Source organism: Prionailurus bengalensis, chromosome B3, assembly GCF_016509475.1.
Source record: "Prionailurus bengalensis isolate Pbe53 chromosome B3, Fcat_Pben_1.1_paternal_pri, whole genome shotgun sequence".
Taxonomy (NCBI): Eukaryota; Metazoa; Chordata; class Mammalia; order Carnivora; family Felidae; genus Prionailurus; species Prionailurus bengalensis.
This window is the reverse complement of record NC_057355.1, coordinates 4,525,127-4,538,817: the sequence shown is the minus strand read 5'-3', so window position 1 is coordinate 4,538,817 and position 13,691 is coordinate 4,525,127. Positions and strand designations below refer to the sequence as shown.

The window sequence follows — 13,691 nt, the reverse complement described above, 5'->3', positions numbered from 1 at the left end:
GACCCTGCCTGTCCCTTTCCAGGGTCAATGTTCTTACCCGTATGTTAAAGCCAATTCCAATATTCTAATACCACCCAGCCACACTGGAGGTTAAAATTACTCCCTTGCCATGATTTAGGGACTCACCCATCCTCATATACAGGTCCCTAGTTATAAAAACCACTGAGAAACAGAATCTGGACATCCAGGGATCAGCCCCTGAAGTCCCCTCCCCCACTGAAAAGTGTTTTGCTTCATCATCTCCAAAACAGGCCTGGGCACTCGGGGGGTTAGCTGGATCTTTTCTGCATAAGACTGTCACCTTGGGGACCCTTCTCAGGGCCACCCCAGGTGCACACTAACAACTCCAGGGAATTTATCAGGGTAAGTGGAAAAGCCATGCCTGCCTTTACGAGCAACCATCTGTCCTGCCACGCTCACAGCCAGCATTTCCATCTCTTGCAAAACAGCTCCATGTTGTATTGGGGGGGGGGGGGAGGGAGGTGATGCAAAGGGGAAGAGAACAACTGTTGCTGTGGATGTCTCTGCTCACCACCCCATGCGTCCCCCTCCCCCAGCCAACTCATTTTCTGGCACTCACCCGAGTGTGTGCTGCTCTGGGCTGAGGAATCGGAGTCCTGGGTGCTCCAGGGTCGGTCCCAGCCTGTGAGACTGAGGGACTGCAGGCCAAGGCACAAGTCATTTGCATCTGGGAGGCCCCGGGAAGAATCTTGCGCAGAGGTGGGGAAAAGCATCCTGCTCGTAACTGTTTCTTCTGAGTCCTGGAAGTCTGCTTTGGACAGGAGGACAGCAGAAACCCCAGAGTTAAGGGCTGTTTTCCCCAGTATTATCAACAATAAATATTAATAATAATAGTTTCCCCGAGCTCAAGGAGCAGACATCCAAGTCGGCCGGATACTGCGGCCGCTGCCTCTGCACTTTTGGGGGCGTCAGAGCAAGAGCGGTTGCCATACAGCCCCCCTCCCCACATACACACCCCTATCCCGTCTGCATTACAGACTGGGCCAGCATGTGATCAGGCTGCTGATGCTTCCCGCTGCCAGTGACATCAGCCGGCTGAGCTGTGCAATAGAAAGCGGCATCATCCCTCACAGAATGGGGGAGGAGCAGGAGGGGACGACAGGGAGGAGACTTGCCTCCCCGGGAAAAGATAGCACAACAGCTACTTGGAACAGTCCGGGTGCAGTGCCGGTAAGTCAGGGTTCCGAGGCAGCGCCCTCCGGTCTCCAGCAATGGTGGCCAAGCGGCCCTGAGGCACGACTGAAGTCCTCTCCGCTGACAGCAAAGCCAAAGCAGTGACTGCCTGCTTGTGTAGCTCTGCCCTCCTGCCCCTCCCTTCCCCTCCCTCTGCTCTCCACCCCCAAACCCAAAAACACTCTAGTCCTGGATTCTCTCCAGCTGCTTGCTCAAGCCCTGGTTTTGCAGCCCAATGCAAAGCTTCACAATCCTGCTAGCAAAAATCTATGTGCTCCAAGTGGCCCCTGAGCAGCACCCTGACACAGCAGTGTTTACCACTGAGGGATGGAGTAACCTTCAGAAAACACTGCATACTGGGACCCTGGGAAACAACACCTGGTGCTCCAGGCTTGTCTGGAGCACATCACAGAGAAAAGGGGTCAGCTTCAGCAGAGGGAAGGGAGTCGCCAGGCTGCCCTCGTATGTCCCACCACCCACAGGCCAGAGTAAGCTCTGCCCTGACCAGGACAATCCCTGTCCCTGGTTCCTCTCGCCCCAACAGGATGGGCATGAGTCATGAGCAGCTCTGTCAGGTCCAGCCTCCCTTCCCTCGGGCGGCCAGACATAGGGACAGACTGAGGCAACACTGCTAAACAGTTCAGACAGACAGAAAGAAAAGCAACAGTCCCAGTGCTATTCTGCCCCTTCAGAAATCTAGTGCTCAGGAGCTCCCACCAGCTGGCCCTGCCAACGCCCTGTCTCCGGCCTTCCAGGAGCACTCTGAGCCTCCCAGCTAGCCAGCTGGGAGGCTCACCGATGCCTCTGGCTGCCGGGGCCCTCACTCAGGGGTCCTGCTCAGGACCAAGGCCCCACTTCTGTGACCACTCACAGCTCCAGCAACAAAGTACAGCTCTGCCCAGATATTCTGGAACCTCCGCCATTTCCTCTTTGGTGACGTGCTCTCCCGTATCAGTCCTCTGCCATCATGACCTGTAGTCACAAGGCCTCCTCCCCAGAAAAGAGGGTAGAGAGCAAAGGTTCCAGCCTCAGCAGGCAGGCTGCTCACACCTAAACCATGCTGGTGGCAGTACTCCGCCTCACCTGTTCTCCCATGTCATACGGGCAGTGACCAATATAGACAGAGTCCCAGGTGGGCAGAGGCAAGAAAAATGCCATTAGCCACAGGATAAACTAGCGAGAACCACCTGCAGTACATACCCCTATGTCCTTGGGCACTCAGGCAGAGCTGAGAGGGGAGAAATGACCAGTCTGTGGGAGAGACTCCTCCCATTAGAGGTGGTTTTTTCTTTTTCTTTAGAGCTTTGCTGCTGTGTCATCCATCCACGTTATTCCTGTCTGGCTATAGATACTCTGCTTGCTCCCTGTCTGTGTTTGTTAAAACCTTGTTCACCACTGCACCATGTTGGTATTGTCCCCACCCCAGAACACTCCCTCCTGCTTCTCTAGGTCCACCCTCACACAAGCTAAGGACAAACTTTAAAAATAATCTACGTGTACTAACTACAAAAACAATGCTGCCTTTAAAAACATCTATATTTCAGTACCTGTGCCCACTAAACCAGCTATCTATATAGTCCCTTCCACCCCACAGCGAGGCCACCCCTGCCTAGGCACAACTGCCCCCACCCCACCCTGACCTCTAAAATGAGGGTATCTGTGTGCATGACTACCTCCAAGCCTCTGGCAGGAAGGATCTAATCATCGACTGTACTCTTGCTGCCCAAAGTCTAGTGAGGAAGACCAGCAACATCAGCATCACCAGGAGTTTGTTATAAATACACAATCTCAGCACCCCCGAGATCTATGGAATTGACCTGCATTTTAACAAGATTACCAGCTGATATGTATGCACACACCAGTTTGAGCAATAGTATCTATGCAACTTCCATAACCTTCCCATCCCAAGCTGACAGACCCAGGCTTCAGCAGCAGGGCTGTTTAAGGATACTGATGGCTACGTGCATCCAGCTCTGTGATCTGAACACAACTCTACTTTCACTCCCAGCATCCCCACCATAGGCATCACATCACCTCTATCCTTTTCCAGACATCCCCCACCCCACATTCTCTTCCAGAAAAAGGCTTTCACAACCACTGCAGGGTTCCTTCACTAGATCCTAAAATCAATGAAGGCCATACCCATTAAATGCTTAGTGTAGCAGACTGGGAAAAATTAAGTAGCTTTAAAAGTCCAACAGGATCTTACTTTGCTCACCAAGTCTTGCCACTGTGTGATCTCGGTCAAGTTACTTAGCTTCTGAGCATCTTTGTAAGGTGGCAACAGCAGATCCTGATTCTTTCAGGATCACATAAAACATCTGGCACAGTGTCTGACACAAAGCATTTTATCAGTTTTCAGTAGGGTGACCATGTAATTTATCATCCAAACCAAGACGTTTTTGAGAGAAAGGAGGCAAATTTTAATAATCGTACCAGGACAAAACTTCCAGTTCTAAAAGAAGTCACAGAGATGTAAAGTACAAAGAGCATAAGGTAAAGAGTTAGTGATACTGTAGTAATGTCGTATGGTGGCCAACAGTGACTATACTTACTGTGGTGGGCACGGGGTCAAATACAGAATTGTCGAATCACTATGCTGTACACCTGAAACTAACATCATATTGTACGTTAAACTATGCTTCAATTAAGAAAATCATACCAGGACAGCAATCTCAGAGATGGTAGACCTGGTAGGCATGATCACTCTTATCTGTAGCCTTTGTGTTCAGAAACATTTTACTCAAGAAACAGACTCTTTTTCTGAAGTACTCCCTACACCCAACATGGAGCTCAAACTCATGACCCCGAGAACAAGAGTCACACACTTTACCAACTGTGCCATCCAGTTGCCCCTCCAGAAACAGGTTACCCAAAAACGCTCCTTTCCAATGACTAACTGATCCCTTCTATCCAAATTTACCCCTTGCTGTCCACCTCTTCTCCGTGTACTGAAAGAAAGTTTGAGAAGTAAACTGTCAACACAGACTAACATGCAGTGAGGTAAGAGGTCTGAAAAGCAAAGGCTAATTGTACTGAGCAAAAGCTTTTCTTTGCTTCTCAAGCTCACTGCAGATGCTGGACAGGGATGTGACCCTTTTTACTGGAGGATATTATTTATAATCTTTTGCCCAGCTCCATCTACGTACTCTCAAGTACTAAAAGCTGATAACTGGCACAAGATGATGTGATAATTCTTATTCTAAGGCAATCTAATGAACAATGACTCTCAGTTTAAATGCTTTTTCCTACAAGTTTCCTTCATCCATACCCGTAACAAAGCTTCTGACTTAAGTTTCTTAATTTAGTTCAAAATTTTAAAAATCATTTCCCTTTGAAACTATCAGTTATCTTCTTTACAGTTAATCCCCCAAATTTCTTAGCTGGCAAACAACTCAGGGAAATAAGTAAATTGACCCAAAGTTCAAAGTTAGCCCACAATCTCAACTAGAGCATCCCCTGGCAGACTCAAAATGCAGAGGTGAACCAGGGACCCTGGCTCCAGGGCTCAGAGTGGCCTCATCTCTTATCTTTTCCATCTTCGTAAGAGGCTGTCGTTCCTCTGATGACTCCTCTGCCAGCAAAACTCAGCACAGCATTGCTCAGGGTCGTCTGCTGCCACCATTCTTGAGATCTGGAGACTAAGGGAAGACAAGAACTGTGCTATGAGGCCCTCACTTGTGAAGCCGTTAAGTTAGGAGGCTCCACTGTACAAAGGCAGATGGTGACTGCCAGAAGTTGGTTGAGGCCCATGGGACACCTGGGTTGGCTTCACAGAACAGATGAATCACAAGCTGATCCTAGGAAAAAGATCTAGTTCCATGAGGAGGTAAGGTCAGCAAGGTGTGTTTGTACCAGTGGAACCAAGGCACACAAGTGAAGGATGTCTATGGACTCTTAAACAGGAAATAACAGGCTGAAGGGTCCAAGATGAACCAGAGATCGGAGCTCAGAAGGCCCATCAGGGAGGCCAGGGATGAGAGGGAAGAAGAGCTGAAGGGAAATATGTGAAATGGCACAAGCAGACTACAAAGCTGCATCTATCTATACCATGATTAGAACAATGTGAAAATTCTGTCCATTGATGGAAATTTTGGTAAAGAAACAGAAAAACAGCTACTGTATAAGGTCAGCAGACTACTAATGGATTTTCCTTTAGTTAGTGTACAATTATAACAATGCAGAATAAAATCTGCACTGTTATATGAACAGCTACTGTATAAGGTCAGCAGACTACTAATGGATTTTCCTTTAGTTAGTGTACAATTATAACAATGCAGAATAAAATCCATCCTCTCCTGTCTTTTCCCTCTTTCAACCTAAGCAGCACACTATTATAGTTTGTTTAGCAACCACACTCGAGCTCTTTTACAAAATCTCAACTTTATCCCCAAATTCCAGGCTCTGGGAATAGCAGAGATAGGACACTGCATTATTTGTTCCCATTATATTCTTTCAAAAGACTAGCTTTATAGTCAGCTGAATCTACTTAAATCAATGATTTATGGTTCTTAAGGTTTTAACAAGCCTATAAAGTAGCATTTCTAAGAATGTATTTCTAAAAAGACTGTCTGAAAGACAATTTTCTCACACAAAATCAAAAAAAACCAAAATGATGATTTTGGAAATCCATCTTGGCAACTTCAAGAGAAAGAACAAACGTGCAAGAAGTCAGACATCTGTCAAGATCATTTCAACTACTCTGTTTGTACTTCGGCCCTTAACTACTCATATGCCAGGGAGACTGCAAGCTTCTCCAAAGCAGTACTCCCCAAACTTTAAATGACTTGGGAATCTTTTTAAAACACTGATTCAGGTTCAGTGGGTCTGGGTCAAGCCCAGAATATGCGTTTCTAATCAACTCCCATATTATGTCGACATTCCTGGTATGCTGGCCACACTCCGAGCAGTACAATTTTAAAAGGGTTTTTCTACTCCAGATGGTCTCTTCCAAGTAATTCTTACTCACCCCATTCTTACCCAACACCATTTTCCTTCATGGTGTTCATTCTACTAAACAAGTACCTTCACTGGCTCCCTAATGCCTCTCGTATCAAAGCCAATCTTCAGGCCCTGGCTTATTAACTTTCTCTTACACTAGTCACCAAACATTAAAGGCTAAGCTAGATTTAATCACAATTCCTCAGAAGTTCACACTCCAGAAAATAATTTATCGTTAATCTATGTGCTGATAAGTGAAACAACAGGTCAGATGAGAGAGCTTGCATGATGGCTAGGATACTCTGGAAAAGCTTACACATGATTTTACCTATGCATTAAATTACATTACAGATGAAAGTATGAGAGACAACTGATTTACTTTCTATGACCCATCAGAAAAATAGGATCATTGGCTTATTTTAGTCTTGACTGTCTTTAATAATCTTCAAATTCCACAAATTGTTTCAATAATCAAAAGTGATTTCTACAATATTCCTTAAAATAAACATTAATGTTTAGATTCTAAAATGTCATATACCATGTTCACATAGTAGAAAATTCAATATTGTTAAAAAGTTAATTCCCACCAAAGTGATCTATGTGGTTAGTGCAACCCCAATGAAATACCTGGCCTTTGAGCAATTCAGTACAGAAAGACTTTTTAACAAATGGTCCTCGACTGACCAGACATCCACATGGGATAAAAAAAAAAAAAAAAAATGAACCTTAACCTCTTACCTGACACCATATACAAACATTAATTCAATATGAATCCAAGAGATCTAAAAAAGGTAAAACCATAAGGCTACTCTAAGAAAACATCAACTGTCCTTGTGACTTAGGGTTGAGGAATACACAGATGCATAGGTTTCCTAAGGAAGACACAGAAAGTAATGGTCATTAGAAAAAACTTTTGATACATGGGTCTTACCAGAATTAAACACTTCTGCTCATCAAGACTCCATTAAGAAAATAATGACAAGCTATGAAATGGGAGAAGATATCCGCAACCATATCTGATAAATAGCTAGTATGGACAATATAAAAGAAATCTTAAAAGTAAAGGAAAAAATATTTTCAAAAAGGCATAAAATATTGAAAAGCCATTTCAAAAAGATACATAATCAACAGGTCAGGAAGCACTTGAAAAAGTGCTCATCATTAGTCAAAGAAATGCAAATTGGACCACAAGAAACCACTACGTACCCACCAGACAGCTAAATTTAGAAACACTGGCTCCACATTTTGCCAACATTTAGTGTTGCCGACGAGATCTTTCATGCATCATACATGCAGTACAATCACTTTTGAGAAAGGTCTGTGAATTTCTTACACAACTAAACAGACTATTCTAGGACACAGCAATTCCACTCCAAAGTATTCAACCAAGTGGGATGAAAGTATGCTTTTACAAAAAGGTCTGTACATGAATGGTGATGGTCTTATTCATAATCACCAAACCTGGAGACAGCCCAAGTGACCATCAACAGAAGAATAAAATGTGACACATGTATATACTGGAATATGACTCAGCGATCTAAAGGAATAAACTACTGATACATGCAACATAGATGAATCTTAATAACACTAAAAGAAGCCTTACGTAAATGTACTTTTACCTGAAGTTCTAGAACAGGCAAAACTCATGATGAAATGAAATCCGATGGCTGCCTCTGGAAGAGGCAGCAGGGCCGTGGAAGGAGCTGACTGGGAAAAGGTAGGAAGGACGACCTTTGTGAGGGGAGGGTAATGCACTACAACTGACGGGAGTCCAAGTCGCGTGTGTTATTTGTCAGGATGAATCTCATGATCCACAGAGGATTTGTGCATTTGTGTATAAATTTTACCTCAAAATATTATCAGCAAATACTGAACATTAATGATATGCACACTGAAGTATTTTTTTTTAATGTTTTTGAGAGAGGCAGGGAGGGAGGGAGAAGGGCAGAGTGAGGGGGACAGAGGATCCGAAGCCAGCTCCACGTTGTCAGCACAGAGCCGAATATGGAGCTCGAACTCAAAGTGTTGAGATCATGACCTGAGCCGAAGTCAGACACTTAACCAGCTGAGCTACCCAGACGCCCCTGCACACTGAAGTATTTAGAGGTGAATTATATTCACATTGGCAACTTACTTTGAAACTAATTGTGAAAGGTAAACAGGTGAAAAGATAAATGGTTAAGGGGGTAAATAAACGAATACGTTGTAAAGCCAACTGACAAAATGTTTACCATAGTATCTAGGTGAAGGGCTTTATGGGTGTTCACTTCATAAATCATTCAGCTTTTATGTATGTTGGAAAATATTCATAAAAATACCGGGTGAAAGCGAAGTCAGGCTTTTTCTGACAAAAGGCCAAGTCTGATTGAACTGATTGGTTTGACAATAAGAACAGACTTCATTAGATTTTATGGTTGACATTTTCCATAAGTACAGCAAGTTAAAATCTACAGACCTAAGGTTTTTGACAATACATACTTTACATGAGAAGATAAAACACATCTTAAGATACTGTGCTGGCAAAGGTGTATTTTTAAATTAACATTATTTTAATTTTCTCAATCCTTTAGGTAAATTAAGGTAAACAAGATCTCTAAGTCAAAGAATGATAGACATAGTTGTTACCTAAAATCTTCATGAAGCTCTCTTGGTACACTTTCAAAAAACTGAGAAATTCAGTGACTGATGACTTGGGTAAATCTTTTTGCAAATTAGATGGTTTCCAGTTCCTTGTTTGTCACAGATATGAAGGAGTAAATCGAACTGCCAGCAAGTACAAGACTAAAAATAATGACAGATGTCTAACTTTTTGCTTGGAACTTGAGGAGTTCAAACAATTGAGACATGCTGCTCCAATTAACTCCTTCATTTCCCATCTATTTATGTGAACAAGTTTACTCAGGACACAGATCTGGAAACACAAAAAATAGGAATATATATCGTGTTGAAAACCCTGAGTCATTCCAGCAATAAGTGAGTCGTCCAAAATTACATGGGTTTTTAAATGTCCCATCTATCTCATTAAGAAGCATTTCCAGGGGCGCCTGGGTGGCGCAGTCGGTTGGGTGTCCGACTTCGGCCAGGTCACGATCTCGCGGTCCGTGAGTTCGAGCCCCGCGTCAGGCTCTGGGCTGATGGCTCGGAGCCTGGAGCCTGTTTCCGATTCTGTGTCTCCCTCTCTCTCTGCCCCTCCCCCATTCATGCTCTGTCTCTCTCTGTCCCAAAAATAAATAAACGTTGAAAAAAAAAAAAAAAATTAAAAAAAAAAAAAAAAAAAGAAGCATTTCCAATAAACAAAGAAAATTTTGTGAAAATTTGTAACATTTAGATGGTCTTAATTGCCCCAGCAATCAAAGGCCACAGCAATCCAGAACACCTACAGCCTTTTACTCACAGAAAATAATTTAAGATTTCTATTTATGTACTGTTTTTGTTGCAGACAAGTATAATGTAATCAGCCAAAGACCCGTAAGTGTGCAATATTACATTAGGATAAAATTCTGTGGGAGAAGCAGACTACAAATATGAGGAAAGGAGAAAAGGAATAATGAAAAATTTTCTACTGTTAAAGAATGGGTTTACACATTTTTAAACAGAGAGGAGGTATCAAATACCTTTGATTTCCACTGGATACATTTTCACTTAAATGATTAGATATCAAATTAAACATGCAAGAAGTATGTTGTATTTTAAATTATTAAAAATTTTTTGTTGTATTTTTGTATGTTGTACTTTAAATTATTTTAAATAATTACTGTGGTAAACTATACATCAAATTTTACCATTTTAGCCATTTTTAGGTATACATTTCAGAGGCAGTTAAGTACATTCATATTTTTATGCATTTACCACCACTATCTATTGTCAGAACTTCATCTCAAATTAAAACTCGGTCCCTGTTAAACCAACTCCCCACTAGCCCCATCTCCAGTACCTGGTAACTACTTTCTGTCTGTATGAATTCAACTCTTTCAGTACCTCACAGAAATGGAATCACAGATTATCTGTCCTGGTGGCTGACTTCTTTTACTTTGTATGATGTGCCAGGTTCATCCATGTTGTAAGCATGTATCAAAATTTCCTTCCTTTTTAAGGCTGAATAATATTCCAGTGTATGTAGAGACCACATTTTGTTTCCTGCTCAACTGTCAAGGGACATTTGGGTTATTTCCACCTTCTGGCTATCGTGAATAGCACTGCTACGGACACTGGTGTACAAATATGGTTTCAATTTCCTTTTGTATATACCTCCAAGTAGAACTGCTGGATCATATGGTAATTCTAAATTTTTTTATTTTGGGGAACTACCATACTATTTTCCATAGTGGCTGCACCATTTTACATTCCACAGTGCACAAGTGTTCTAATTTCCCCACATCCTCACCAACACTATTTTCTTCTTTCCTTCCTTCCTTCTTTCCTTCCTTCCTTCCTTCCTTCCTTCCTTCAACAACCATCTTTATGGGGATGAATTGATGGTATCTCATTGTGGAGTATACTGGTGGGTTTTTTTTTTTTTTAATTAATGGGATGTGTACAAACAATTGTTTGAATGCTGTTGCTGCCTAGTTCATGAATCCCTTAGACCACGTTTTAAAAAAAAATCCCCCACACCAGGATTTTATTGAACAATTTTTCTTCCTATGCCAACCAAGTGGTCCTTCAAGGCAAATGCCACCTTCCTACAGGATTTTGCTTCACTGATCACAGAGATGATTCATAGATGAACATGTGACCCAATCTGGGCCAGAATAACCCATTTCTAGGACATACAGATGAGTCCAGTCATAGGGACAACCCACACCAAGCTAACTGGGAGTCCTTTTTTGAATTTTCCTATTTAGATACAGTGGAGGAAGAACCATTTCCTAGCTTCAAGATGCTAGAGGATGTGAACATAACCCCTTACTCAGGTAATAGGCAATTGTGCAAAAGGAGAAAATAAAACCCACACTTGGAGAGAGAGACAGACAGGATCTTGGCAAGATTGAAGGCCCTGGATTCAGTGTCCTTACTTCGTTTTCCAGTTATTTCTTCCTATTCCACGAAGTATATACCAAAAGACTTCCAACAATTCTCAAATTTTGCCAAAGTTAGTTCTAATCAGGTATTTGATCCGTTGCAAATAAGAGCACCGTGCAGGGATGCCTGGGTGGCTCAGTCAGTTAAGTATCCAACTTTGGCTCAGGTCATGATCTCACAGTTCATGAGTTCAAGCTCCGCATCGGGCAGTCAGCACAGAGCCTGCTTCAGCTCCTCTGTCCCCTTCTCTCTCTGCCACTCCCCCTGCCCATGTTCTCTCAATCTCTCACTCTCAAAAATAAAAATTTAAATTTAAAAAAGATTAAGAAGGGGCGCCTGGGTGGCTTGGTCAGTTGAGTGTCCGACTTCGGCTCAGGTCATGATCTCACGGTCCTTGAGTTCAGGCCCCGCGTCCGGCTCTGTGCTGACAGCTCAGAGCCTGGAGCCTGTTCGGATTCTGTGTCTCCCTCTCTCTCTGCCCCTCCCCTGTTCATGCTCTCTGTCTCAAAAATAAATAAATGTTAAAAAAAAATTAAAAAAAAAAAAGATTAAGAAGAGTGCTCTGCATAATTCAGGTCCTTTATCAAGGACTGACCAAACAAATAATTACTACATGCAGGATGAGAACTCTGGGACAAATGCCCCCAATTCCCTGCCACCAGATGAGAGCGAATCAATCACAAAGGATCTAAAAGCACCCTTGGTTAAATCTCCCACCCCCCAACTGGAGAGCAAACAAGCCCCAGAGAGGGTCAAAGTGACAAAGCTACTAAGTGGAAGAGGTGGGATCCAAATCCAGGATGAACCTGCTCTACTGCTTCTCTCCTACCCTGGGGCACTTTCTTAGGCCCAGGTCTGCACTCATACATATCCCAACTCAAATTCTCGGGTGCCTGGGTGGCTCAGTTGGTTGGGCATCCGACTTCGGCTCAGGTAATAATCTCATGGTTTGTGGGTTCCAGCCCCGTGTCGGGTGCTGTGCTGAAAACTTGGAGCCTGGAGCCTGCTTCGGCTTCTGTGTCTCCCCCTCTCTCTGCCCCTCCCATGCTCATGCTCTCTCAGTAATAAATAAAAAAACGTTAAAAAAAATTTTGAAAAAGAGAATTAAAAACAACAACAACAACAACTTGTATTCTCATTTTCCACTTAGGCCCCTGTGGAGTTTTGTACTAAAGCCACCTCTTCCTATCAAGAGATCAATTCTTACAACTAGCTTCTCTCCGCTCTTATTACCATCCCCCTCCCCCAATCTCTCACTTCTTCAGCAAAATGTCAAGGTCACATTCTGGTGCATCCAAGATTCCACTGCCAGGTGTGTGTATTATTTTTGAAAGTGACAATTTAGCTTCTTCCCAATGAAAAGAGGCCACCTTATTCAAATCCAGCTCCACCTCATCTATGGCTCCCGGTTTGGCAGGTGCTCCAGCTCTCGGAGGCTTGAGTCCAGAATACCACACGCTGCCAGAGGGTGTGCCCAACTGTATATAAAACTAGCCTCATGTAAACACGATGAAATGATGCTATAGTGTTCAAATCTGGGGTTTACCTTAAGTTCCTTAAACACGACACCAGACTGGAGACCCCTTACAGTGCGAAACCACAATAGAGCTAGAAAATATAAAAGCTAGTGATGTGAAAAGAACCATGTGCTTTCATATACTATGGAAAAGTAAACTGGTACATTTCTGGAAGGTAATCTGACATGTGCACTCAAAGCTTTGAAAGATACTTACGATTAAAGAATTTTACTTCTAGAGATTTATTTATTCTGTGTCCAAATAACCACAGATACAGACAAAAGATTTAACTTTAGGCACTTCTACTAGTGTTTAAAACAGACACCTATTTAAGCAAATGATCTCTAATAGTTCGAAATTCTTAACTTTTGTATACAATGAACAATTTGGCAGTCTGCTAAAGCCTATCGATACTAAGATTAATGTTGTTCAATATATAAAATAGTGATAATTTTTGAAGTAATGAATATAAAAAACATTTTAAAATATGTTCAGTGACTGTAAAGAAGTCAAATATAAAATGTCTGACCATCCTAATGAAGATTATCATTACCAAAGTATTAGGCCTTGCTAATATTATTGCGATTTGTTGCCAACATTTACAACAGCAAGAAATGCTACATTTCAGATAAACACTGGTGAAAATAAAGATCTATTCACCTGTCCATGTTACTAGACTCCCTGAGTTCTATCCAAGAATCTAGGGTAAGAATCTCCTATTGCATCTATTTACACAGTAAAACGCTATGTAACCTTGACAGAGACATAGAAAATTAATGACATTAAAAGAAATAGAAAAAAAAAAAGAAATAGAAAGCGGCAAATCACCATACAGTGTATTCAGAAAGCTTTCGTTTTAATAAACATATACTGTATCTATGTTAGAAAAATACTGGATATGCTAAAATGTTAACCATTATCTCTGACTAGTGGGATTACACAGGATTCTTTTCCTTCTTTCTGTTTCCTTTAAAATGTTTTACAATGAACATATTTAAACAAGGAAAACATACAGCT

At 42.4% G+C, this 13,691-nt stretch overlaps 1 protein-coding gene across 12 annotated transcripts in view; it reads right to left on the bottom strand.

The window, feature by feature from the left end:
* Window positions 1–13,691, bottom strand: part of CPEB1 (cytoplasmic polyadenylation element binding protein 1) — a 90,612-nt gene that overhangs the window by 25,595 nt on the left and 51,326 nt on the right. For 5 of the 12 annotated variants that reach the window (XM_043554660.1, XM_043554658.1, XM_043554656.1 and 2 more), the window contains exon 3: window positions 581–772. In XM_043554660.1, the coding sequence (XP_043410595.1) occupies window positions 581–772 (192 nt within the window). Of the gene's footprint in view, window positions 1–580; window positions 773–976; window positions 1,080–1,136; window positions 1,326–13,691 lie in introns of those variants that run through there. The other 7 variants (XM_043554659.1, XM_043554657.1, XM_043554661.1 and 4 more) reach the window with 4 other exon arrangements.